The sequence below is a fragment of the Amblyraja radiata genome, chromosome 5 (assembly GCF_010909765.2).
Source record: "Amblyraja radiata isolate CabotCenter1 chromosome 5, sAmbRad1.1.pri, whole genome shotgun sequence".
NCBI lineage: Eukaryota > Metazoa > Chordata > Chondrichthyes > Rajiformes > Rajidae > Amblyraja > Amblyraja radiata.
Window position 1 is genome coordinate 44236534 of NC_045960.1, and position 27824 is coordinate 44264357.

Sequence of the window (27824 nt, forward strand, 5' to 3'; positions counted from 1 at the left end):
GACTTGGAATTGTAATTCAAATGGCACAATCTGGAGGATTCACTGTGGCAAGTTTCCTTCAGCAGGACCTCAATTCCCCATGGCTGCCCAGATCAATAATAGCAAAACAGCAATATAGTGGGACTACCATCAACTTATGGTTCCCCTTCAAGTTAGATGCAGTTTTAGAATTGTCTCCACGACATTACTGAAAGAGCAACATCAGCACAAGGATTGCTGCAGTTTAAAGGGGAAACCCCACCTCAGGCAACTTTGCATTGGCATGTATATCTGAAGAAAAAAATATACCAATCATTTCTCCGTATATGCTGCGGTGTCAACGTGGCAGCTGTCTTATTATGCAGTATTATTGTACTGTGTGATTCATTAGGTGCTAACGGAGTCCTCTGGCTTCAACACACACACACTCTTCTGGCAATGAACTGAAGTTTACAGAACTATTACACACTTTCAAATACTTACTGAACGCAAGTCAAACGTACTCTGAGTGGGTGTTAATCCAAAAACCTGTCCAGTAAAACAGCCTATTTCATTTCAAAGCAAATAAGGACATCTAGCATAGCTTTGGTTACAATAATTTCATAGATAATTTCATTCCAGTTGCTGATAATATTCACTTATTTTGCTGATAGCACATCAAGGAAAACTAACATGAATATTTCTCCTTCCCCTTCAATTATTTTGGCAATCACTCAATTTATAAATGTTCAGACCACTGCAACCCAATTAATCCACTGGAACATCCCTGTCTCCCATCAGATTAACATTAGATTTTGAGACATCATAATCATACAGCATAGAAACAGGCTCTCAGCACATCGACTGCACACCAACCACGATTTACGCTAATCCTACACTAGTTGTACTGATCTATTCTAGCCTTGGAATCCCAAAATAATTTAGCAATATGTATCACTTTTTCTTCTAAAATCATATGATCATAAGAAATAGGAGCAGAATTAGGCCATTCAACCCATCTATCTATCTCTGCTTTAATTGGGCATTTTGGATGGTTTGTACATCTTAATCATGCAGTCATTTGGCAGTAAAAAACCCCACTTCAAATCATCTCACAGAGTTTTCCTTGCTAATCATTATGAGCAGCCCTGCAAGAGAAAATATTTTATAAGATACCAACAAGGGCGAGAGAAAACTCTGCAAATACTCAGCAGGTCAGGCTGTCAGAACCAGAGAGAGAAATAGAGTTCATGGGCTGGATCTTTTGTCTGAAATACTTTTACTGAATGAACCAGGTACTGGAGATGTTTAGGATTTCCAAATGAAGGTAGATGTCCTAATCTTCCACACATGGAGTCCAACAAAGAGCACAAGCATCCACAGAGTTCCCTGCACTTGGGCTGGGAATTGCATGCACTAGGTTAGGTGTACACTTGGCCCTTTGTTTTAAATGGGAAGAAAAGGCAATGGGCATAAATTTCCTTTCTATGCAATCAAAAAATTGTGAACTTAAATAAATGTGTTTTAGTTAGGCTCAAGGATTGCACAATATTTTAATTTTCATTCATAATTCATTACTTATTTTACATTTTATTGTTCACAGTGTTGTTAATATTTTTTTAATGTGAAAAGACACAGATTTCAACATATGGCGGGCCAGATTTTCCAATGGTAGACACAAAATGCTGGAGTAACACAGCGGGTGAGGCAGCATCTATGGAGAGAACGAATGTTCGACATTTCGGGTCGAGACCCTTCTCAGAGGCTGAAGAAGGATGTCGACCCGAAACATCGCCTATTCCTTCTCTCCATAGATGCTGCCGCACTCGCTGGGTTACTCCAGCATTTTGTGCCTACCTTTGATTTTACCAGCATCTGCAGTTCTTTCTGACACATACATTTTCCAATGACTGCCTTGCTGCATTAACTCGCTGGTTATGTGCCACTGGCAGTAAAGTGTTTCTTCCAACGTGCTTCTCATGACAGACAGCAAGCCCCTATATTTCACTGAGTATTGTAGGGGCAGACTGGAGATCAGGAGAGCCAGAGCTCTTTCAAGTCCTCTGAGATGATGGCCTTGAAAATGATAAAGGTTGCCCGGCAGCAAAAAGAGACTCTATCTTGTTAGGCCACTTATCTAAGACAAATTCTCAGCATACCTTTGGCTCTGCCTTTCCAGTTATCTTCTTCAGTAGTTCATTAAGGTGACTCCAGTTGCCTTGAGAATACCAGCCAGGTTGTTCTAGTGAGGGAAGTGGCTCCCGTTCTTCATCATTAACTGTGAATGTATCAAAAAGAGTTTATCAAAATGATATTATATTTACTTGATTTATTTATGCAATATAAATGGGGCGATACGGTGGTGCTGCCTCGCAGAGCATGTGACCCGGGTTCGATCCTGACCACGGATGCTGTTTGTGTGGTGTTTGCAGGTTCTCCATGCGACAATGCAGATTTCCTCTGGATGCTCCAGTTTCCTCGCACATCCTACAGATGTGCAGGTTTGTAAGTTTGTTGGCCCCTGTAAATATCTGCTCGTAGGCAGTGAATGAGAAAGTGTGGAGAAAATAGAACTAGAATGAATGGGTGATCGATGGTCCGAATGGACTCAGTGGACCAAAGGCCCTGTTTTAAGGGTATATCTCTCCAAACTAAAAATATATTCTGCAAAACCATTACGCGCGTCCTGTCGGGGGCTACAACATGAGCCGCACCTGGACGATGACACGTTGGCCTGGCTCGCCTCAACGGAGCTGCAGGTCTAAAAGACATACGACAGAAGAAGAAGACATGAGCCGCAATAACAGCCGCATCAACCGGTGAAGAAGGGTTCGCTGGTGTCGATTAGCGGCATCAGCGCCTAATTTTAAGGTAAAATTACATGAAGTGCTGAACTAACTCAGGAGACTGTATCAGTCTGAAGAAGGGTCCCAACGTCACCTATGCATGTTCTCCAGAGTTGCTGCCTGACCCGATGAGTTACTCCAGCACTTTGTGTTCTCTTGTTGTATTAACCATCATTGCAGTTCTTTTGTTTCTACTCCATGCAATGACAATACCATACTTGGTTATAGCGGACAATCGCCAATAATGCACACCAATCCCCCCCCCCCCCCCCCCCATTGGTCCATTATTAAGAGGGTTTGCTGTATTATAATCAAAAATGTTGACTGCTATGAATTCAACGTCACCACCAGTATCCTGGCTGTATCCTGCCTGTTTAAACATAGAAAATAGGTGCAGGAGGAGGCCATTCGGCCCTTCGAGCCAGCACCACCATTCATAGTGATCATGGCTGATCGTCCCCTATCAATAACCTGTGCCTGCCTTCTCCCCATATCCCTTGACTCCACTAGCCCCTAGAGCTCTATCTAACTCTCTCTTAAATCTATCCAGCGATTTGGCCTCCACTGCCCTCTGTGGCAGGGAATTGCATAAATTCACAACTCTCTGGGTGAAAACGTTTTTTCTCACCTCAGTCTTAAATGACCTCCCCTTTATTTTAAGACTGTGGCCCCTGGTTCTGGACTCGCCCAACATTGGGAACATTTTTCCTGCATCTAGCTTGTCCAGTCCTTTTATAATTTTATATGTTTCTATAAGATTCCCCCTCATCCTTCTAAACTCCAGTGAATACAAGCCTAGTCTTTTCAATCTTTCCTCATATGACAGTCCCGCCATCCCAGGGATCAATCTCGTGAACCTACGCTGCACTGCCTCAATCACAAGGATGTCCTTCCTCAAATTAGGAGACCAAAACTGTACACAATACTCCAGATGTGGTCTCACCAAAGCCCTATACAACTGCAGAAGAACCTCTTTACTCCTATACTGAAATCCTCTTGTTATGAAGGCCAACATTCCATTAGCTTTCTTCACTGCCTGCTGTACCTGTAAGCCAGCTTTCAGTGACCGGTGTACAAGGACGCCCAGGTCTCGCTGCACCTCCCCCTTACCTAACCTAACCCTATTGAGATAATAATCTGCCCCCTTGTTTTTGCTGCCAAAGTGGATAACCTCACATTTATCTATATTATACTGCATATGCCACGCAACTGCCCACTCACTCAACCTGTCCAGGTCACCCTGCACCTAACATCCTCTTCACAGTTCACACTGCCACCCAGCTTTGTGTCATCCGCAAACTTGCTAGTGTTGCTCCTAATTCCCTCTTCCAAATCATTAATATATATGGTAAACAGTTGCGGTCCCAACACCAAGCCTTGCGGCACTCCACTCGCCACTGCCTGCCATTCTGATAAAGACCCGTTCACTCCTACTCTTTGCTTCCGGTCTGCCAACCAATTTTCCATCCAAGATACAAGATACATTTATTTGTCACATGTGCCAGATGGCACAATGAAATGAGATAACCATACAGCCATACAATAAAAATATAGAACACAATACACGATAGAATTCAACATAAAAACATCCCCACACAGCAGAATCAAAGTTTCCCACTTTGAGGGAAGGCACCAAAGTCAGTCTCTTCCTCTAATGTTCCCCAATGTTCACCCGTGGTCGGGGCCTCCCCGAGCCCTGCGCAGTCGCCGCTACGGGCGGCCCGATGTTCAGGCTCGCTCGCCGGGATGATGTAAGTCCGACGTCGGGGCTGGGGGGACGTCCTCAGCGGCCTGGACAACAGTATCGGCCCCCTCCTACCGGAGTCCGCGGCTCCCAAAGTCCGCAGGCTGCGCCGGGCGGAGACTGATGCTGGCGGCCCTCTGCAAGGAGCCCCCAGACTCCGCGGTGACGGTCAGCGCCGCCCGCGTTGGGAGCTCTCCAAACCAGAGCTCCACGATGTTGGAGCAGTGGCCCAATGCTCCGGAGCTCCAAACGGCGATCCAGGTCGGCATCGCCCGCTCCTTGGTGAATCCAGCTCTGTGCTGCCGCTGTTGTCGCTCTGGTCCGGTCCCCGGCTGGAAAGGCCGCTCCAATCCAGGTGGTAGGCTGCAAGGTGGGGGGCGAGGACACGACTCGGAGAAATAGTCGCGTCCCCGCCGGGAAGCGACTGGGAAACAGTTTCCTCCTTACCCTGCCCCCCTCCCCCACATAGAAAAGTTAAGGTTTCCCCCAAAAACAGACTTTAAACTAACTAAAAATAAAAAAAGATTGAAAGGACAAAGGCTGTAGGCAGAGGCTGCCGTCAGTGCGGCGCCCGTAGTGCAAAAATCCATGTCAACACCCTACCCCCAATACCATGTGCTCTAATTTTAGTCACCAGTCTCCCGTGCGGGACATTATCAAAGGCTTTCTGAAAGTCTAGATACACTACATTCGCTGGCAACCCTTCATCCATTTTACTTGTCACAAATGTGGTTTGAAAATTTATATAATTCAAAGTCTAATCTTGACCACTTCCTGTTTGCATTGTATATTCATTTTAGAAAAAAAACGAATTTGGTGGCCTTGCTTGAAATGGTATGAAACTGCACTTGAATTTGGTGGCCTTGCACCCTGCTTGAAATGGCAGGAAACTGCACTTGAATTTGGTGGCCTTGCGCCCTGCTTGAAGTGGTAGGAAACTGCACTTGAATTTGATGGCCTTGCACCCTGCTTGAAGTGATAGGAAACTGCACTTGTATTAGGTGGCCTTGCACCCTGCTTGAAGTGGTAGGAAACTGTACTTGAATTTGGTGGCTTTGCACCCTTCTTGAAGTGGTAGGAAACTGCACTTGAATTTGGTGGCCTTGCAACCTGCTTGAAGTGGGACGAAACTGCACTTGAATTTGGTGGCCTTGCACCCTGCTTGAAGTGGGACGAAACTGCACTTGAATTTGGTGGCCTTGCACCCTGCTTGAAGTGGAATTTCAAGGAAGTGAAATTCCTTGAAGTGACTGAGCAGCCAGCCCAAGAATCCATTCGGCCCACAATGTCCATACTAGCCTCTGGAAACCAGTTCCTTCAGCCCACAACACCCATACTAGCGCTCCAGAAAGCACCCCCCCCACCCCACTGGCCACCAATATTGGAATTCGTGGAGAGGTGGAATATTGCGTCGGGGGACCAGCCCTCCCGTGTGAACATGGGACCCAACGGGTCCCACTTTGTCTAGTATTTGACAAAATAAAACCATTGAACAACTGATTAAGTGTTTTAGCAGGGCTCCAATGTGTAACTTTCAATGTGTAACATTTACAATTACAATTAAATTACAATACAATTTATTGTCATTTGGACCCCTTGAGGTCCAAACGAAATGTCGTTTCTGCAGCCATACATTACAAACAAATAGACCCAAGACACAACATAATTTACATAAACATCCATCACATTGCTGTGATGGAAGGCCAAAAAAACATCTCTCCACTGCACTCTCCCCCCCCGATGTCAGAGTCAAAGTCAGTCAAAGCCCCCGGCGGGCGATGGCGAATTGTCCCGCAGCCATTAAAGCCACGCCGGGTGATGCAAGGCCGCACACCGGGTCTTGATGTTAGAGCCCCTGGCGCGCGCTCGCAGTCTCGCAGCCATTCCAAGCCTCGCGGGGCGGTGCTGTAAGGCCCCGCTCAGGTGCTCTTCAACCCCGCAACTCGGGCGGGAGAAGTCGCCGTTGCGGAAGCCCTGAAAAGCGGACTCCCTCCAGGGCTCCCGGTGCCGCCCGCCAAACCCGCAGTTGCAGCCACCTAATCTCCGGGGGTCGGGTCGCAGCAACGTCCACCACAGCTCCACCCGCTCTGGACTCGGCCAGCTCCGCGACGGTGAGGTGAGTAGTCGGCACCACAGCCCCCGGTCTTCCTGTTGGAGGCCGCTCCTCGTTGCAGCCCTAACGACAACGGAGACCCGACAAAGAAAAGGTCGGGTCTCCCGTGCAGGGAGAGATTTAAAAGTTACCCCCTCCCCCCCACACCACCCCCACCCCCCACACACATACCCCAACAAAAATAACAAAAACTACATAAAAACATAAGACATAAAATAATAAAAACGCAGACGGACTGCAGAGGCCGCTGCTGACGAGAGTCGCGCCGCCCACCGAAATTTAAAAAAGATCTACGCAAAATTTTGCATTTGTGTTATTCAGATTTGGCACCACTATTCTTACATAGATACATGATACAATTCTTACTTTCAAAGCATTGCTTAAGTGTTAATCAGTCTGCAGTTCAGCACATCTTTAGAAGACTTGGAGCCACCTGTGGGATTACAGCATCTAGTTCACACAGATGGTGTTCCTTGGTTATACTATCAGGATGCAAGGCTGGTAATTCATTCACCTCAATTCTAACCCATTTAAGACCTATTGTTAGCTAAGTTTCAAGGTAATGAGTCAGAATTCGTCTCTATAATTACTAAATGTTTTTTCCGGAATGCAATACGATAAGCCTGTCCACAGACTGATTTACTTGGCTTCAACTAACATTCTTCATTCTTTCTATTGAGAGATTATAAATCATATCAAGTTTCTTGTGAGGTAATATGGTCAGAAGTCTCGAGGTGTGACAGGATACTGATTATAAAACATGGCTTGTTGAGCATTCGTTTTTTTTTGAGAAATGCAGCTAAACACAGGCTGAATGATGGGTATACAAATTACTGGTTAACTCTTACTCTTATGTTGGTCTGGCACTTTCCAAATGACAATCATGTGTCAAGAATGTTTAATGTCATATGTACCATCAATGGAGCAATGACATTCTTACCTGCTGCAGCTTTACAGCCCCCTTAAGGCAGTAACACAACAAATAAATATACCATAATAAATAATACTATAAATTAATAATCGGTAATGCTTAGTAATTAGACCACAATAGTCAAAAAAAAAACCCAAAGTACATAGTGAACAAAAACAAAGTCCATAGTAGTTCCTTTCCATTGCAACCATAAGTGTGATTGCACGAGAGAGAATGTAGAGAAGTTTCACCAGGATGTTGCCTGGCTGGAAGAATTTTAGTTACAAGGAAAGAGTGGGTAGGTTAGGTTGTTTTCCCTGGAATGAAGGTGGCTGAGTAGTTACCTGATAAAAATATATAAAATCATACGTCATAGATAGTGAATATCATCAGAACATTTTTGCAACACCTGTCCCCATACCTCCTCCCTTACCTCCATCCAGGGGCCCCAGTCGTCTTTCCAGGTGAGACAGAGGTTCACACATGCACCTCCTCTCACCTCATCTACTGCATCTGGTGTTCGCCATGTGGCCTCCTGAACATCGGTGAGACCAAGCTTAGACTCGGCGACCATTTCACCGGACACTTGTGCTCGGTCTGTCAAGGCCTATGGGACCTTCTGGTGGCTAACCATTTTAATTCCCTTTTCAATTCCTATACAGACTTTCTGTCCTGGGCCTAGTACATTATCAGAGTGAAGCCATATGCACACTGGAGGATCAACACCTCATATTCTGCTTGGGTAGCTTACAATCCAATAGTATGAACAATGAATTGTCCAATTTTAGGTCATTACAAAACCCTCTCCCTTCTGTCTTACTCCCCCTCGCCCTTCCCTCCTCTGTGCCCCACCTGGACTTTCCTTCCTTTAGCTTCAGAGATCACAACTCTTCAATCTATTTGTCTCACATCTTCTGTCTTTTCATCTCCGACCTTTGTTCAGCATCTGCCTACCAAACTCCCTCACCTATACCAAGTTATTAACTGCTTGGCTTTCTCCTGCCCTTCTCTCTTCCAGATTTCTTCCACACTGTCTACGGTTAAAGTAGGATGGAGATCAAATGGATTGGATGGAGCTTTAGCAGATGGAATTCAATTGCATTAAATTATGCGTTTGAGGAAGCCAAATCGATTTAAGATGCATACAGTAAATAGAAGGGCTCCGAGGGACATTGATAAACATTGCACATTAGGGTTCAAATCTATAGTCCCCAGAACATTGTAACATTGGTGTGTAGAATGGTGAAGAAGGCACATGACATGCTTTCCTTTACAGGAAAAATAGAATTTAAAGACTGGGACATCATGTTGCAACTTAACAAAACACTGGACCTTATATATAGTGCTAGTCACCACACCATGGGAAGAGCGTGATTGCACGAGAGAGAATGTAAAGGAGTTTCACCGGGATGTTGCCTGGATGGAAGAATTTTAGTTACAAGGAAAGAGTGGGTAGGTTAGGTTGTTTTCCCTGGAATGAAGGTGGCTGAATAGTTACCTGATAAAAATATATAAAATCATATATCATAGATAGTGAATATCATCAGAACATTTTTCTTGTGGTAGGAATATCAAAAATATCCATAAGGTCATGTCATAAGTAACAGGAGCAGAATTAGGCCATTCGGACTATCAAGTCTACACAGCCATTCAATCATGACTGATCTATCTCTCCAACCTAACGCCATTCTCCTGCCTTCTCCTCATACCTCCTGACATCCGTACTAATCAAATAGGGCATAGGTTTAAAGTGAGAGGAAAGAGAGTTAAAGAACTTTTGAGGAGAAAGTTTTATTTGCACACAGAATGGTTGATATCTAGAATTTTGTACCAGAGGAATCTGTACAATTATGATGTTTAAGAGACATTTAGACAGGCATTTTAAGAGACATTTAGATAGGCCCAGCTTAGAAAGTGAGCTAATAGTAATTAGCGTAGATGGGCAAACGTGTTGGCAAGGACTTGGTGGTTGAAGGGCTCGTTTCCATGCTGTACAACACCATGACTCTCATTGGGATCTGGCAGTTGAGAATAAATGACCTTTTTTTATCACAGTCTATTGTAAATCTGATGAATGAATGAATGAATGAATGAATGAATTTATTGACCAAGTATTCATATACAAGGAATTTGCCTTGGTGCTCTGCCCGCAAGTGACACCATGACATGACATACAGTGATAGTTAGGAATGACACATAAAACATTAAACATTAATAATAAAACATTATCGATTAAACATGTGAATTAACTAAAATACCAGAGTAAAAGGAGGCTACAGAATTTTGGCTTTTGAGTAGAGCTACTACTCATGGAAAAAAAGCTTTTTTTTATGTCTGGCTGTGGCAGCTTTGACAGTCCGGAGTCGCCTTCCAGAGGGAAGTGATTCAAAGAGTTTGTGGCCATGGTGGGAGGGGTCAGAGATGATCTTACCCGCTCGCTTCCTGGTCCTTGCAGTGCACAGTTTATCAATGGAGGGAAGGTCGCAGCCAATAATCTTCTCAGCTGATCGGACGATTTGCTGCAGCCTCCGGATGTCGTGCTTGGTGGCTGAGCCAAACCAGACCACGATGGAGAAGGTGAGGACAGACTCTACGATGGCCGTATAGAATTGGACCATCATTGCCTGTGGCAGATTGTGCTTCCTCAGCTGCCGCAGGAAGTACATCCTTTGTTGTGCCTTTTTGACTGTGGAGTCGATGGTGGACCCCCATTTAAGGTTCGTAGAGATGATGGTTCCCAGGAACTTAAAACACTCCACAGAAGTGACTGTGGTGTTGTTGATGTGAGTGGGGTAAGGGGAGGGGGAGCTCACCAAAAGACTACAAAAAATCCCACTGTCTTAAGAGCACTGTCTTAATACCCAATGCTATCCTTCTGATAGTTATAAACATTGATGTCTTCATTCATTTATGGGATTAGTGTGCTAATGGCCATTTTTAATGCCCTTCTATAAGGTGCCAGTGAGCTATCACCTCCAACATGTAACAGCCCCAGCCTATGAGGTGAATATATTCCCACGGTGCCATGAGATATTTGCACATGCGCAAGACTGACTTATTAATGATATTGTTCAAGAACAACATAGTGAATGACTTTGTCTACCTCAGTTGTTGGACATTTGGAATGTGTAACCAAAGAAGTCTTGGCAATACTTTGAAGTGGATTTTCCCATTCTGTCGTTTTATGCTCTCATGGTCCACGATTATCTTCCTAACCATCACTGCTCGTCCAGGTTATGTGTTGTCTGCAGTTTTTGAAATTTTATTATGCATACCTACATCCAAGCCACCAATGCATATAAATATAAGGGTATTCCAAGCACTCACCCTTGGGAATGTCACAGTCTACCATCCTCAAGTTGGAAAAATAACCATTCACCATGAATCACTGCTTTTGCTCCTTAAGCCAATTTTTTTTATCTGTATTGCCACTGAACCTTTTATTCCACAAACTTCAACCGATATTTTGTCTGAGACTATGCCAAACACCTGAAAAATCATATAGATGACAGTTAATATTCCATCACTCTCTTGACTAGTGCCTTGTGATAGTGAAAACACTTTGGGGAATTCGGTCAGTGAGTCACTCCCAGCATTTGACCTATTGCAGCTGCATATTTACAGAAGGAAATCAAAAAATACCAGCGGATACGAGAAATCTAATACTGGAAAGCTGGAAATTCTGTAATTGAACTGGCCATTTCTTCAGTAATGTCATGTGCAATATTTGCTTCGTTTTTCTCAGACATTATCTGATCTCTTGGGTATTTCCAGCACTATACTTTGGATTGCAGGTTTTAGCAATAGCTCTTTTCTGCATTTCAAAGTATTAACTACAGCTAGAATCAACAAACAAAGAAATAGCAAATCATTTACAAAAGTTTAATAAGTTCAAACCGTCGACATGGTTCATGGAAAAGCAAATCGTATTTTTCAAATTTGCTTGAGTTCCTTGAGGATGCAATAAGCAAAGGAAACAGAGGGAGATGGACCGTGACCCAAAACAATACCCATTCCTTCTCTCCAGAGATGCTACCTGTCCCGCAGAGTTACTATAGCATTTTGTATCGATCTTCGATTTAAACCAGCAACTGAAGTTCTTTCTTACACAGAAGGAGATGGATACAGAAGAAACAACAGATGCTGGAACAGATGCTGGAACAGATGCTGGGCCACTTTAAAATAATGAAGTGCTGCAGGAATTCGGCAGGCCAGACAAAATCTGTGAAGGGAAATGGATGGACAATCAAGAACCAGGATTCTTCCTCAGAATGAAGAAGGGTTCCAAAAAGAAATTTTGTCTGTCTATTTATCTTCACGGATGCTGCCTGCTTTAATGAGTTCCTCCAGATCTTTGTTTGTTGCTTTAGATAGAGGGTGGGGGGGGGGGGGGGGGGGGGGGGGGGATGGGAGTTTGCAACCTTCACGTGGTCCGCCCTGTTTTCGATGAATGCAATCAACCTGGCGTGCACAATCAAATAAGATCAAATATAACAAGTTGTCCTACAACTTTAGGCTGTGCACGCCATACGGAAGAAGAAGAAGATAGAGGGAAACCTGTACATATGATATTTGGACCCCAAAGGGCATTTGACTAGGTGCCACATAAGACTAGTGCACAATTTATAAGTATGAGCAAAGAACGAACTGCTGCAGGAATTCAGTGGGCCAGACAACAAGGCAGCATCTGTGGAAGGAAATAGATGATATTTCATGTCAGGACCCTTCTTCAGGTTGATTATGGTATTGGAGGAAGTAAGTTAGCATGGTTTGTATATCAGTTTTCACATAGAAAGTAGGTTGAAAGTATGTATTGAACGGAATACCCTAGGGGTCAGGTCTTGGGCCTCAATTATGTGTTACTTACATTTTGTTCCTCCCCTTGTTCATTAATGTAAGGTATCCAAGTTTGCCAATGGCACACAAATCGCTGGAAAGGTAGGTTGTGGTGGAGGTATTTGGATTTTGCTAAGGGATAGTTGTGGACTGAGCGAGTGAGTGGGGGAAAACATGGCAAATGGAGTTTAATGTGGGAAAGTGTGAGGTCATGTACTTGGTATGATAAATCAAAAGACAGATTGTTATCTAAATAAAATGAGATGGCGAATAGTGCAGAACAGAGGGATCTAGATCTTAGAAGGCAGATGCAGCAAATAGTTAAGAAGGAAAGAGGCATATCTGTCGTTATTGCAAAGGGTTGGAGTTTAAAATGATTTAAGTTTAGTTATAATGGTATAGAATATTGGTGAGGCCACATGTAGAAAAATATGCAGTTTTGTCCTTAATAAGAAAATATTTTGTAGATTTAGATGCAGTTCATGAGGCTAATTTCAGGAATGAAAGGATTGTCCTATCAGGAGAGACAAAACAGTTCAGGTCAGTATTCTTTGGAGTTTATTAGATTTCGAGTGATCATGTTGAAACATACTGTATAAGATCCTGAGGGGACTTGACAGGATAGATGTCAACACAAGGTACTGCAGATGCTGGTTTACACAAAAAGGCACAAAGTGCTGGACTAACTCAGTGGGTCAGGCAGTATCTCTGGAGTACAAGAATAGGTCAAGATTCTGGTTGGGACCCTTCATCAAGATAGATGTCAAGATGTTTTCACTGATGGGAGAGTTTTAGAACATGGAACAGTGCAGCATAGAAACAGGCAATCTCTATGCCAAACACACCACATTCACATCTACCTCCAGCAACACACCTTGCAGTGCATTCCAGACATCCACCACCTTCCGTGTAAAGAATTCTCCCCTGTACATCTCATTTATACTTTGCCCGTCTTCATCTTAAAGCTACAAAGTTTTAAAAGGATGGGACATAGTTTCTAGGTAAAGAGATGGTTCTTTGAAATCAAGGTATGTTGCAATTTCTTCACCAGGGTGAATCTCTGGGAATGGGGGAGGGAGGGAACTATTGAATCAGGTTGAGGGCTGAGAATGGAGTGGGAAGGGAGACAGTATAAAGAGGAGAGGGGCCAGGCAGAAGCTGGTAGGTGATAAGTGGAAGGGTGAAGGTTGATGAGCAGAAAGAGAAATTTGGGATGAGAGTGGGGTAACATTGAGATAGAGGCAGGTGAGTGATTGATGAAAGCAGCATGTTTGTCTGCAGCATCCTGGTTCTGTTGTATAGTCTGCCCACACCCAGTGTTGCAACTAATAAGTTGATATTGCAATTTTAGTTATTCCTGCTGCAAATCATGACATGCCCTTCTAAACTTCTCATTGAATCAGGGCTGTTACTTTGCTTGATTTAGTTTAGTTTAGCTTAGTTAATTATTGTCACGTGTACTGGGATACAGTGAAAAACATTTAGTGCAAGATATGGTACTTTAAAGGCCAAGTAAAGATAGCTCAAAGGCCTCCAATGTAGTAGATGTAAATTCAGGACCACACTCTAGCTGACAAGAGGACTGTTCAGTTGCCTGATTACAACTGGGAAGAATCTGACCCTGAATCTGTATTCTGAATGATAACTGGATGATAATAGCAGATTTGCTAGTCTCGAGGTGTTAGATCTTTTTGTAATCTGGCCCAATTAGCACAATGGTACTGCTGCACCAACAAGGCATGCGTACATTGAAAGTACGGAGTTCTCCATACCTATCATGCCAGTAAAGGTCAAGTTGGCAGATTTCCTTCCCAAAAAGATTTTAGTGAACCAGTCTGGTAATATTGATTTTTACAACAATCATAGTCACAGTTATCAACAATAACTCTTCTAGCTAGCCCACCATGAAATATTCTACTCAATTAATTGAATTATCTGTACTGATTAATTGAATTAAAATGCCCTTTTGGATCTGAGCATGCCGTCTGATCACAGGCATCCTAACATAGTTAAATAAGTTAAGTCTTGGAATCGTAACTGAGTACTCAGGTGGTTAATCAGCATTTACAATAGTGAAAGATGAAAAAGTTTTGTCCTCAAAATGCTATCTTAACAAGGAAGCATTATAGCATGTTCTGAAAATATCCCAGCTTTTCTTAGTCCGTGGGAAGATGTGACAACAGATGTGTTATTCAACAGTATTTCTGCACAAATAAAGGGATTTTTAGAATTCTTCAGGGCCGTTCACCCATTTTAAATAATTATCCCAAAACATTTAAATCATTGTTTTCACAGAGAGACATTCAAACAGAGATAAAGTAACATTCCTTCCCATTTACTATAACTGGATTGCTTTTGTGCCACAACTATATACTTTAGATTTTTTACCATTTTATTCAAGCTTCACTTGCAGGGAATGTAAAAAAAGTATGGCTTTCCTTCAGTGAACTTTAGCATGGCTAATTCTAATAAGTGTCATGCTGGTACTAAACACGTCCTTCTTTTTGCCTGTGGGATTCATACTGTTACAAAAACCATATGCTGCTCAGAGACACCAGCTGAGCTGGCTTTTGACATAATGGACTAGTTTGCAAGCACAGCCACATATGATGTGGTTGGTCTGTACAGCAAGCCATTTGGCCAGTTGCACAAAAAGGTTTTGAGATTTGAGGTCAGGAGCAGTGGAATTGATCTAGACCTTAGCCACACATCTGGAATAGATCAAATCTGAGTCAACTTGAATGCAATTGTATCAACTGCCGGAGCTCCATTTTAAATATTTTTAATTTACTGCTGTAACTTATAAATTCATTCTTAATGTACCAATTAAAAAAGAAAAACCATACATCTTAGATATTGACCGGAATTACTAATGTGCAATATATACAGTGCCCTCCATAATGTTTGGGACAAAGACCTATCATTTATATATTTGCCTCTACACTCCAAAATTTGAGATTTGTATAGGGAAAAAATCACATTTGGTTAAAGTGCACATTGTCAGATTTTATTAAAGGGTATTTTTTATACATTTTGGTTTCACCATGTAGAAATTACAGCTGTGTTTATACATAGTATCCCCATTTCAAGGCACCATAATGTTTGGAACACATGGCTTCGCAGGTGTTTGCCGCTGCTCAGGTGTGTTTAAATGCCTCCTTAATGCAGGTATAAGAGAGCTCTCAGCACCTAGTCTTTCCTCCAGTCTTTCCATCACCTTTGGAAACTTTTATTGCTGTTTATCAACACGAAGACCATAGTTGTGCCAATGAAAGTCAAAAAAGCCATTATGAGACTGAGAAACAAGAATAAAACTGTTAAGAGACACCAGCCAAACCTTAGGCTTACCAAAAATCAACTGTTTGGAACATCATGAAGAAGAAAGAGAGCACTGGTGAGCTTACTAATCGCAAAGGGACTGGCAGGCCAAGGAAGACCTCTACAGCTGATGACAGAATAATTATCTTTATAATAAAGAAGAATCTCCAAACACCATTCTGACAGACCAGAAACACTTTTCAGGAGTCAGGCGTGGATTTATCAATAACCACTGTCCGCAGAAGGCTTCATGAACAGAAATATAGAGGCTACACTGCAAGATGCAAACCACTGGTTAGCCGCAAAAATAGGATGGTCAAGTTACAGTTTGCCAAGAAGTGCTTAAAAGAGTAACCACAGTTCTGGAAAAAGGTTTTGTGGACAGATGACAAAGATTAACTTATATCAGAGTGATGGCAAGAGCAAAGTATGGAGGAGAGAATGAACTGCCCAAGATCCAAAGCATACCACCTCATCTGTGAAACACGGTGGTGGGGGTGTTATGGTCTGGGCATGTAGGCTGCTGAAGGTACTGGCTCACTTATCTTCATTGATGATACAACTGCTGATGGTAGTAGCATAATGAATCCTAAAGTGTATAGACACATCCTATCTGCTCAAGTTGAAACAAATGCCTCAAAACTCATTGGTCGGCAGTTCTTCAGCAAACATACTGCTAAAGCAACAAAGGAATTTTTCAAAGCTAAAAGATGGTCAATTACTGTGTGGCCAAGTCAATCACCCAATCTGAACCCAATTGTGCATGCCTTTTATATGCTGAAGAGAAAACTGAAGGGGACTAGCCCCCAAAACAAGTATAAGCTAAAGATGGCTGCTCTCCAGGCCTGGCAGAGCATCACCAGAGAAGACACCCAGCAACCGGTGATGTCCATGAATCGCAGACTTCAAGCAGTCCTTGCATGCAAAGGAAATGCAACAAATACTAAACATGACTACTTTCATTTACATGACATTGCTGTGTCCCAAACATTATGATGCCCGAAAATGGGGCATATGTATACATATGTATTAAACACTGCTGTAATTTCTACATGGTGAAACCAAAATGTATAAAAATGGCTGTTATTAAAATCTGAAAATGTGCACTTTAACCACATGTGATTTTGTTTTCTATTACAAATCTCAAATTGTGGAATACAGAGGCAAATAAATAAATGATGGATCTTTGTCCCAAACATTATGGAGGGCACTGTAATAGCAATGTAAAAAAACACATTCAGGCAGTCAGTGCACGGGAAATGCCAGAGTTTTGCATTTGATAAGAATTCTGGAATGAAAACAAATTGGCCAACCAACTGAATTTTTAAGTAGAAAGTTGTTTTTCTGTTTAACCCAAAACTGCTATGAATCCAGACTGTAGAATACATTAAAACAATTAACATATTAATGATTTTGGTGTGAAGTGTAGAAGGCATTGAAGCCAAGTGTAGAAGGTATTGACATTTACCAGTAGATGTCTACATTCCTTATTCTTTGAGGTTGAGCTGAAGGTCAAGCACACCATAAATATTAGCAGGGGGTGAGGCCAAAACAAGCAGATGCTCACAGCTGTTTAACCTCTCTGTTTCTGACATACAGAACACATATCGGCAATGCAATTTGCCAGAATATCAAAATTGGTAATTATTACAAAGTTCTTATAATTGTGAAGTATTCAAGAATGCTAAATGAGTTAAACTGAAGATTAGTCCAACGTACATATTTATGAGGAGACACAATTTGTCTGCACAACTTCTTACTATTAGTTAAAAGGGTATTCAGTACTTTTGTATTTCCAGCGAGCTGTGCTCGAAGGCATTGAAGTATGAAGAATGGGGGTCATACATTTTTAGCCCTATCTCTCACTGTGCTCTGGCTGAATGCTAAATTTGTTTTCTGTGAAATATAGACCAAACATGCAAGTTTAAAATCATAAACACTACTGCACAGAAACAAGTGCTTACAAATTTCAGTCAATTTCAACTATAGGGAAATCCTGACCAAGCAGATAACCAGGTACGTACTCTAAATTCATGCAACTATTCCCAATGGAAAATCTCATAAAAAAGGGCATAATCAGCCTGGAGTCACAACAACTGCTGACTGCTCCTTGTTTTCTGCATCCATTTATCCAGTGATTAAGTTAAACATACAATTGCCATGCACAAATTCTGAACTCATATTGTCCACAAAATATATCAGTTGGCCAAGTTCCTTTCTAATTTTAGTCTGATGGTAATGTACTCCCATAAAAGAGAACAAAATTCTTTGTTATGAGAAAAAGGAATTCAGAGATCTGGAAAACACCAGGGACTCATCCAGCACTCTTCTGAATTTGTATAAGCTGTCAGTTTCTGATACATGCCAAGGCAGTCTAATCTATACTTCTGACTGAAGTACTTTAATCTAATCCGTCTTTTCAACGTCCATCTTCTAGATTTTAGACCATTTACTGTTAATAAACAACTGAGACTATATATAAAAAATATTGAAAGTTATTTTGCCTTTTCCCTCTACAATGCAGCTATAAAATCACACTCAATAGTAAATAGTCCGCCTTCCTTTTATAATTCGGTGGCTAGTGGGAACAGTGAGGGTCACGCAAAACATAGTCAAAGCATCCAAATTCATTTAAAATATATATATATTTACTAATCACTAAACTGTATACCTACATCCAATTTTGGAAAACACTTCCTATCTCCCTTATTGGTAGATTAAATGCCATAAAGATGATCTTCCCTCCGCAACTTTTTTATTTATTTGAATCGCTTGAATATATCTCCCCAAAAGCTTAAAAAAAAATTGATTCTATTGTTAATTGGTTAAAAATGGAGAGGGAAGATTGTTTGCCTTTTAGTATAGGCTCGATCCTCCTAACCAATATATTTGAATAAGTCAACGTATGAGCAAAATCCGATAATACATAGTACTATCCGTATCTGAAAACAGCTGAAATTCAGTCTTAAATTGTGAAATATATCTCTCCTTCTTCCTATTGCAAATAATCCCTTGTTTAAACCGTCTACTTTAGTTATGGTGTTTGTTCAATGCAAGAACCTGGGAATCAATACTGTGGGAGACCTCTATAAGAATGGGACTCTCTCTTCTTTTCAAGAACTACAGGAGAAATATCACTTGAATGCCAATAATTCTTTTAGATACCTTCAAATCCGAGATTATGTGAAAACATATACACAAGACTGTCCTCTTATGGGTTCAGATATATTAGACGATTGTTTGAATAGACATGCCGATACAAGTAAGTTGATATCTTACATTTATAAAACTCTTCTAAACATTGACACCCCACCCTCTGAGATTTATAGGCGAGCATGGGAGGACGAGCTGGGTTTACCCATTTCGAAAGATATATGGGAGGAAAGCCTAATATACATACACTACTGTTCTTTAAATGCCAGGCATTGCCTGATACAATTTAAAGTATTGCATAGGTTATCCTACTCAAAGACCAAATTGAATAAGATCTTCCCAACTGTCTTTCCTCTCTGTGATAAATGTCACTTCCAAGAAGCCACCCAAACCCATTCTTTTGTATCCTGTATTAAAATACAAAACTTCTGGACGGGAATATTCAATATCATTTCAAAAACACATAAAATTCAATTGGAGTCAGATTCAAAATTAATAATATTATATTAGGAATGTCAGAGGGCTGCCCTAATTTAACGATATCCCAAAGACACTTCCTTATGGTGCTTTTTCACGGGGCGACTTGACGCAAGATGTAACCAGAGTGAAGTGGTCGTGGTCAAGCACGATATCACACGATATAACGTGGTGTAGATAAAGAGTTCTTATGGTACTCGGCATTTCCATTATTTGTGCGAGTGACTTGTCCGTCTCCCGAGCTTTCCCGTTAAATCTTGAATGAACATTGTGAACTACACGTGGCACAAATGATGTCACTTTTTTTTCACACACTATAAATATCCTCCCTTGGTTGAATTGGCTCATTTGGAGACATGCCTATACTAAGTTTCGAGTACAGGATGGTGGGTTTTTTCATTGATGCGCTGTATGCAGCAGCCCACTATGTGCATCGAGGACGCTTGCATGAAGGCAGAAGGGAGAGATTAATTAAAAAGAGAATTAAGAGGAAGTCTCACTGGGTGTGAAAGAGCAAAGAGGCCATCTCTGCGCTTACTACAATTCACAATTGGGGAGTGTGCCGTGGCAGGACAGCTATATTGATGGGTAGCCGACCACAGGAACACTACTGCATGTTAGCAGAAATGCATAGCAAATAAGCTGACTTTCTAGTGTTGTCCTCTGAAAAGTGCCTTCCTATAAGATGTTCGTCCACAAAACCTGCCATTTAGCACATTGCATTGTCCCTTTTAATGCCTAAGTTTAGGCTTGTTGCGGAGGTTAATGAATATAATGTGTTTAAAATAATCTATCGTGCCTCATTTGTTGATTTTCGTGTTTGCGAGGCCCTTTTATAGACAAATGTTTGGTGTGATGCACCTTCTCTCAATATGTGCAAGAAGTCGTGTTTTTATATTGTCAAATAGGAATAAAGACTTTGTCTCACATTTACCGTGCTGATTGGCTTATTTTATTTTCTACCGAGAGGTGAAACTTTCAAACGTTTAAATAGCTCAACAATTGATGGACCTGAACACTCAAAAATGAAACTTAATGAAAATGTGATTATATCACCTCCCTTCAACTATTTTGTTTCAGCATGAGAGGGATTATAACATTAGAGACATTCATCTTGTAGTGATGTGTTAATGAAGAATTGCAGACATCAAGCTGATAGTAAGAAATATATTTATTTAACATTGAGGTAAACAAGCACTGACAATCAAACTGCTGAGGTAAAAGCTTTATCACATTTCAGGCTATCATAAAATGTGGAGCCACCAACAGAAACAAAGTAATGCCCAAGAGGAAAAGACACACATATTAACATACAGACATTTACAGCAAACCCAATCTGTCGAAGATTGACACAAAAAGCTGGAGTACCTCAGCGGGACAGGCAGCATCTCTGGAGAGAGTCTGAAGAAGGGTCCATTTTGTGTCTATCAGTCATATCAATTTACACGCAAATCTTTGATCTTAAACTCATGGTCCAGTTTTGCTGCACAGCGTATTATACAAGTTCACACCAGTGTAATATCCGTGCATAACATAACACAATCAATGACTATCACTGCTGCTGTCCTAATTCCCCATTTACTGGTGCGCTCCTCTAATTCCTCATTTACTGGTGCGCTCCTCTAATTCCCCATTTACTGGTGCGTTCCCCAAATTCACCATTTACTGGTGCCCTCCTCTAATTGACCATTTACTGGTCCCCTCCTGTATTGTTCTATTTTCTGTAAAATCACCCTTCCCATTCCCAGGTTTAAAGCTGGGCTGGGATATTAAAACACACGCAGACAGGGAATTTTGGCGCGGCACTGCGGCACAATAGTGGAGTTGCTGCCTAACCCAGAGATTAGTGCGGGAGTCACAGGTTATGGGGAGAAGGAAGGAGAATGGGGTATGAGGGAGATATAGATCAGCCATGATTGAATGGCGTAGACTTGATAGGCCGAATGGCTTCATTCTACTCCTATCAGGGAGAGTTAGATTTCGCTCTCAGGGCTAACGGAATCAGGGGAGATGGGGAGAAGGCAGGACAGGGTACTAGTTTTGGGTGATCAGCCATGATCATAGTGAACATGGCTCGGAGGGCCAAATGGTCTACTCCTGCACCTGTTTTCTATGTTTCTAAAGCCACACCATCATCTCTCATGGATGGACGGATGCTAGCCACAAGGTAACCTCTAACAACCTCTCTCTCCTCCCATTTCTTACCCTTCCCTCGCCCGCACCCCACCCCACCCCACCCCACTGTGGCCCATCTAGACTCGCACCTCTTTCAGCCCTCCCCTCACCCCTCTCACCCCCCCCCCCCCTCCTCCCCCCCCCCCCAAACATTCCTTCCCCATGCTTCACAATCCTATTTTACAGACTATGCTTTAATCTAGGGTCTTTGTTCAAACCATCTGCCCCCTCGCCCGTGTCCATCTATTACCTGAGATAGACACAGAATGCTGGAGTAATAACTCAGAGGAACAGGCAGCATCTCTGGAGAGAAAGAATGGGTTTATGGAATGGGTGAGTTTGGGAAACCCATTCCTTCGATCCAGAGATCAAAATGCTGGAGTAACTCGCTGAGTTACTCCAGCATTTTGTGTATCTTCGATTTAAAGCAGCATCTGCAGTTCCTTCCGACACCTGCCACGCTTGATCCTGCCTCCTCTTTCCCAGCTGGAACCGAAACGTCACCTATCCATGTTCTCCAGAGATGCTTCCTGCCTGAGTTATTCAAGCATTTTGTGTCGAAAAGTGGAACTTGCTACGAAAAGTGGAATCAGATACAATCAGCAGGTTTGAGAGACATTTGATTTGAAGTTTGAAATTTCCAAACATTTTTTAATCAACTCGCACCAAACGACTAGTTCCAAAGTTTTCGCCAGATAAAGAATATTGAGAACACCTTTTTTATTCACTTTCTGTCCCCTCTGTCCAGCTTCCGGGTTTACCGTTCGCAGGAGTTCCCACGGTAACCGCAAGAGTTATTACGGATATCGCACGGATATCGCACTGGCCACTACGTTCATATAAAGTTGCAATGCTCAACCACAAGTGTACAAGTCACTCTTGGAGAAATTCAAGCTTGCTTGAATTTTCTCCCGAGTCACCAAGTTACACGATTACCTGCCGTTAGCGCCACGGTGGTCCACGAATGCCGTACTGTTATCGCACGAGGTTCCCACGATGTTAAACTCTGGTTAACTCTTGCGTCAAGTCGCCCCGTGAAAAAGCTGCTTTACTATGGTTTAATCACTGCGAAAAAACATACTTAAATTCTGGAAAAAGATAACAGTCCCCACAGTGAAGATGTGGATCACAGAAATGACCGAGACACTACCTTTAGAAAAAATAAGGCTTGTCTTGACTGACAAACCAGATCAATTTTCCAATATATGGTCTCCTTTCATTGAATTTCTTCAACAACATAATGGTTGAACACAATTTCAAAACCGACGCTAGGGTCGGGTGAGAGGGCGTAGGGAAGGGTAGTGGGATATATCTCCACTACTATCACTTCTTCGTTAGTTCAGGGTTTTTTCTTTTTTCTCTTTCGTGTCTTTTTCGAAATTCTTTCTTTTCTTTTCATTTCTTTTTTCTTTCCCTTTTTTCCTTTTTCGTTTTTTTCCGATTTAGTTATTAGTTTATAAATGTTAAAATTGAAGCTGTATGAAAATTGTATAATTGTTATGTCGATTACTTTCTCCTTGCACAATTGCTTCTAATAAAATTAATTTAAAAAATAAATAAATAAATAGAATTAAAAAAAAAAAATATATATTAGGAAGCAGGAAGCCAATTGAGGGTGGAGGCACTTATGAGTGGGACTGGTGTGGACAGTAAAAGAATGGGACAGGTGTGGGACAAGAGATGAATGGGGGTGGTGTGAACTGTGGATGTGTGGGGCAGGTGAGGATCGTGGATGAATGGGAAGTAGAGATAATCTAGAAAATTGCAGGCCGCTGAGTCTTGAGTCAGTGGTAGGGAAGCTATTGGAGCGGATACTTTGGAATAGGATTTATTCACATTTGGAAGAAAATGGGATAACTAAGGACAGTCATCATGGCTTTTTCCATGGCAGATCACGTCTTACTAATTTGAATGAGCTTTTTGAGGAGGTGTCAAAGGTGATTGATGAGAGTAAGGCAGTGGATGTTGTCTATGTGGATTTTAGTAAGGCATTTGATAAAGTCCCCCATGGTAGGTTGATCCAGAAGTTTAAGATGTACGGAAGATAGACACAAACTGCTGGAGTAACTCCGCGGGACAGGTAGCATCTCTGGATAGAAGGAATGGGAGATGTTTTGGGTCGAGATCCTTCTTCTGACAGGTGTACGGAAGATGTATGGAATCAGTGGTGTATGTGGCTGTAGATCGTACCTCGGTGACTGCCAATCACCCCCCCACCCCCCCGGACACTTATTATCACTTATTATTATTTATTCAAATCATTTGCTATGTCGCTCTTCCAGGGAGATGCTAAATGCATTTTGTTGTCTCTGTACTGTACACTGACAATGACAATTAAAATTGAATCTGAATCTGAATCTGAATCTAGATGGGACATCTGCTGCCTGGATTGGAGAGTTTTCATTAGAGGGATAAACTTGAATCATTTTCTCTGCAGCATTGGAGGTTGAGAGTAGACCTGATAGAAGTACATGAAACTATGAGAGCCATATATAGAGTAGACATTCAGAACCTTTTTTCCAACAGTAGGAATGTCAAAGACTAGAGGGTGTAGCTTTAATGTCGGAGGGAAAAGTTTAAAGGGGATGTGCAGGGCAAGTTTCATTTACACAGATGGTGGTGGCTACCAGGAATGCGTTGCTCAGAGTGATGGTGGAAGCAGATACAACAGTGGTGTTTAAGAGGTTTTTAGATAGACACATGGATATGCAAGAAATAGAGGGATATGGATTATTTGCATGCAGTGGATATTAGTACAAATTGGCATCTGGTTTAGCAAAGACATTGTGGACCAAGGAGCCTGTTTTAGTGCTGTATTATTCCATCTCTTTGCATATCATTCAACAGCTCAAATTCTATGAATAGTACTCCCTGCTATAACTGTGACACAATCCACTGGTGATATAGTTGTGTAAGCAGACGACTGATTTCTGAGATGTTTAAGAAGCCAGATTTTCACTTCTTTGTGCAGATGGCCAGGAATTTTATATTTGAACAACTGCTGAGCAACAACAGTGTTAAATATCTGAAACAGATGCTCTTTTGTGTCTGCATTTCATTTTCAAGACTTTTAAGCTATTACAACTTGGCGCCATTGAATTTCAACACAAACTTCGGTGCCTCACACGTAAGTTCCAGAGCACAGCTCAGAATAACCCAAACACCCTGGAAGAACGAAAGTCGTTTGCAGTGAATGGAAACTAAAGCTATGATTTGAATTTTAGGGACCATACGGAGAAAGAGTTTTGATCTATAAATGATGTATTTCTTTTTTTGTAAGTTTATCTTTTTTTAATTCCAACTGCGGCGTGCTTATTTTTTTGTTAAACTTGGCATTCCTTCCCTTTAGTTGGAAAGATCAGGCTTTAAATATATTTCCGGCTGTCATCAGTGGCATTCTCCAAATGACAGGAGGTGTGTTCCCTTCAAGGCAGAAACTGTTTCTTTTGTATTTTGTTTCCAAAATGAGAAAGGATCCATTGCAAATAAATAAGCCTTTTTATATATATTGGAGCCACATGTAGCTCTCCTTCACCATTATAAATTAAAAGCTCTGTCTGACAAAGAATTAGATATTCATATGATTTCTAATTTACCGCTTCAATGTTCACACTCATGTGAATTTTCATTTTTCTTTGAAAAAAGTCACAACTGCTTGGCAAACACAAGTTTTGGGCAGTGGCATTTATCTTCTGGCTATTTCATTGATCCGTTTTTCTTCCATCCCAGATCATTTTATTATAGCAGTAAAATAACTAGATTACTTGTTCTGCAAAATGAATTATGCCTCACAATCATAATAGTTGTTAAAGCACTTACAGATTGTTGGTCAAAGTGCAAATGACCTTTATATTAGGCAGCCAATCCATCATGATCGTAAACTTTTCTTCTATAGAATGGCATTGGCACAGGAATACATTAAGTACTGTGATTTAAAATCTAACTTAGAAACAAAAACACCAAAACGTTTTAAAACCTTTTAATTTTATTATTTACTTACACCCTTGTGTTGAAGATAACTATCTGGAGAATTAAAAAAATCTGTAATTAATTATTTTAGCTCTGAGTGCTTTCCTTTTAATTTGTATTATGGAGGGCGAGGGGGGAATTGTTTCGGATGTTTGCTGTGTATTACATAAGAACATAAGAATTTACACCTGGAATAGGCCTTTGTGCCCCTCAGCCTGTTCTGCTATTCAATAAGATCAAGGCTGATCCAGTCCTAGCCACTGCACCATATCCACGCTTGCTCCTCATGTCCTTTATTTTCCTTGTTATTTGAAAGTCTGTCAATCTCCACAGCTCTCTAAAGAGGACAACTACAAAGATTAACTCTGAGAGAAGAAATTCTGCCTCAACTCTCAAACAGGTGTCCTACAACTTGGGCTCATTTTAGATATTCCCAAGAAAAAGCATTTTTTCAGCTCCCCTCAAAGTCCACAGTTTAGTTTAGTTTAATTTATTACTGTTGTTATGTACTACCTAGTCAAGAAAAATACAATGCATGACTACAATCTAGCCGCCCACTATGGTGCAGATACAGGATAAAGGGTATACGTTTAGTGCAAGATAAAGTCCAATAAAGTCTGATTAAAGTAGTTCAAAGGTCTCCAATAAGGTAGATGAGAGGTCAGGACCGCTCTCTAGCTGGTGAGAGGACTGTACAGTTGCCTGATAACAGCTGGGAAAAAACTGTCCCTGAATCTGGAGCGATGTGTTTTCAAACTTCGGTACCTCTTGCCTGATAGAGGTGAGCCTGAGAGAGAAGAGGGAGTGACCAGGGTGAGTGTGATCCTTGAATATGCTGGTGGCCTTGTCGAGACAGCGAGAAGTGTAGATGGAGTTAATGGAAGGGAGGTTGGTTTGCGTGATGGACTGGGCCATGTCCACAACTTCCTGCACATTTTTTGCGGTTTTGGATTGAGCTGTTGATGGAGATGCATCCTGATAAAGTACTTTCTACGGCGTCCTTTAGAAGTTGGTGAGAGTCGAACTTCTTTACCGTTCTAAGGCGGTAGAGGCATTGGTGTGCTTTTTGGCCATTGCTTCAATGTGGCTAGTCCAGTGATATTTATTCCTAACAAATAGAAGCTTTCAACCATCTCTGCATTGGCACCATCAATGTATGCGAGTGCTGCTTCGCTTTCTGATGTCGATCACAATCTACCCAGTTTTGCTGACATTAAGGTAAAGGGTTTTGTCTTGGTTATGAGGTTCCTAATCTCCTTCCTGTACCCCCATTCGTCATTATTTGATATCTTGCCCATTATGCGTGCCATCTGCGAATTTGCAAATTGAGGTGGATTAATATTTGGCTGTGCAGTCATGAGTGTATAAGGTGTATAATATGTGGACCACCAGTGTTGAGGACTATCATAGAGGGCGAATTGTCACTTATCCTCACTGTTTGTGGTCTGTTGGTCAGGAAGTCGAAAATTCTGTTGCAGAGTTGAGAGCTAATTCCAAGTTCCACGAGTTTGCAGATGAGCTTGGATGGGATAATGGTATTGAAAGCAGAACTGTAGACAATGAACAGGAGTCTAATAGGAATTTAATAAGTCATTTGCAATGAGTATAGGCCTAATCATCTCAAGTTTTCTTCATCCCAGGAATCAACTTCATGAATCTTCTCTGTTCTGCCTCCAACATAAACACATCATTTGTGAAAGAGAGAACTGCAGATGCTTGTTTTAATAGAATACATCCATTACATTGCCCTCCAAAATGTTTGGGACAAAGGCCCATCATTTATTTATTTGCCTCTGTACTCCACAATTTGAGATTTGTAATAGAAAAAAGCACACGTGGTTAAAGTGCACATTGTCAGATTTTATTAAAAGGGTATTTCACCATGAAGAAATTACAGCTGTGTTTATACATAGTCCCCCATTTCAGGGCACCATAATGTTTGGGTCACATGGCTTCACAGGTGTTTTTAATTGCTCAGGTGTGTTTAAATGCCTCCATAATGCAGGTATAAGAGAGCTCTCAGCACCTAGTCTTTCCATCATATTTGGAAACTTTTATTGCTGTTTATCAACATGAGGACAGAAGTTGTGCTAAAGAAAGTCAAAAAGCCATTATGAGACTGAAAAATAAGAATAAAACTGTGAGAGACATCAGCCAAACCGTAGGCTAACCAAAATCAACTGTTTGGAACATCATTAAGGAGAAAGAGAGCACTGGTGAGCTTACTAATCGCAAAGGGACTGGCAGTCCAAGGAAGACCTCCACAGCTGATGACAGAAGAATTCTCTCTATAATAAAGAAAAATCCCCAAACACCTGTACGACA

The 27824-nt window shown here is 41.6% G+C and overlaps 1 protein-coding gene across 1 annotated transcript in view; it reads right to left on the reverse strand.

The window, feature by feature from the left end:
• nt5dc1 (5'-nucleotidase domain containing 1) overlaps positions 1-27824 on the reverse strand; it is a 492890-nt gene that overhangs the window by 54412 nt on the left and 410654 nt on the right. Inside the window, exon 9 of the mRNA XM_033021127.1 lies at positions 2118-2236. Coding sequence (XP_032877018.1) covers positions 2118-2236 — 119 coding nt within the window. The remainder of the gene's footprint in view (positions 1-2117; positions 2237-27824) is intronic.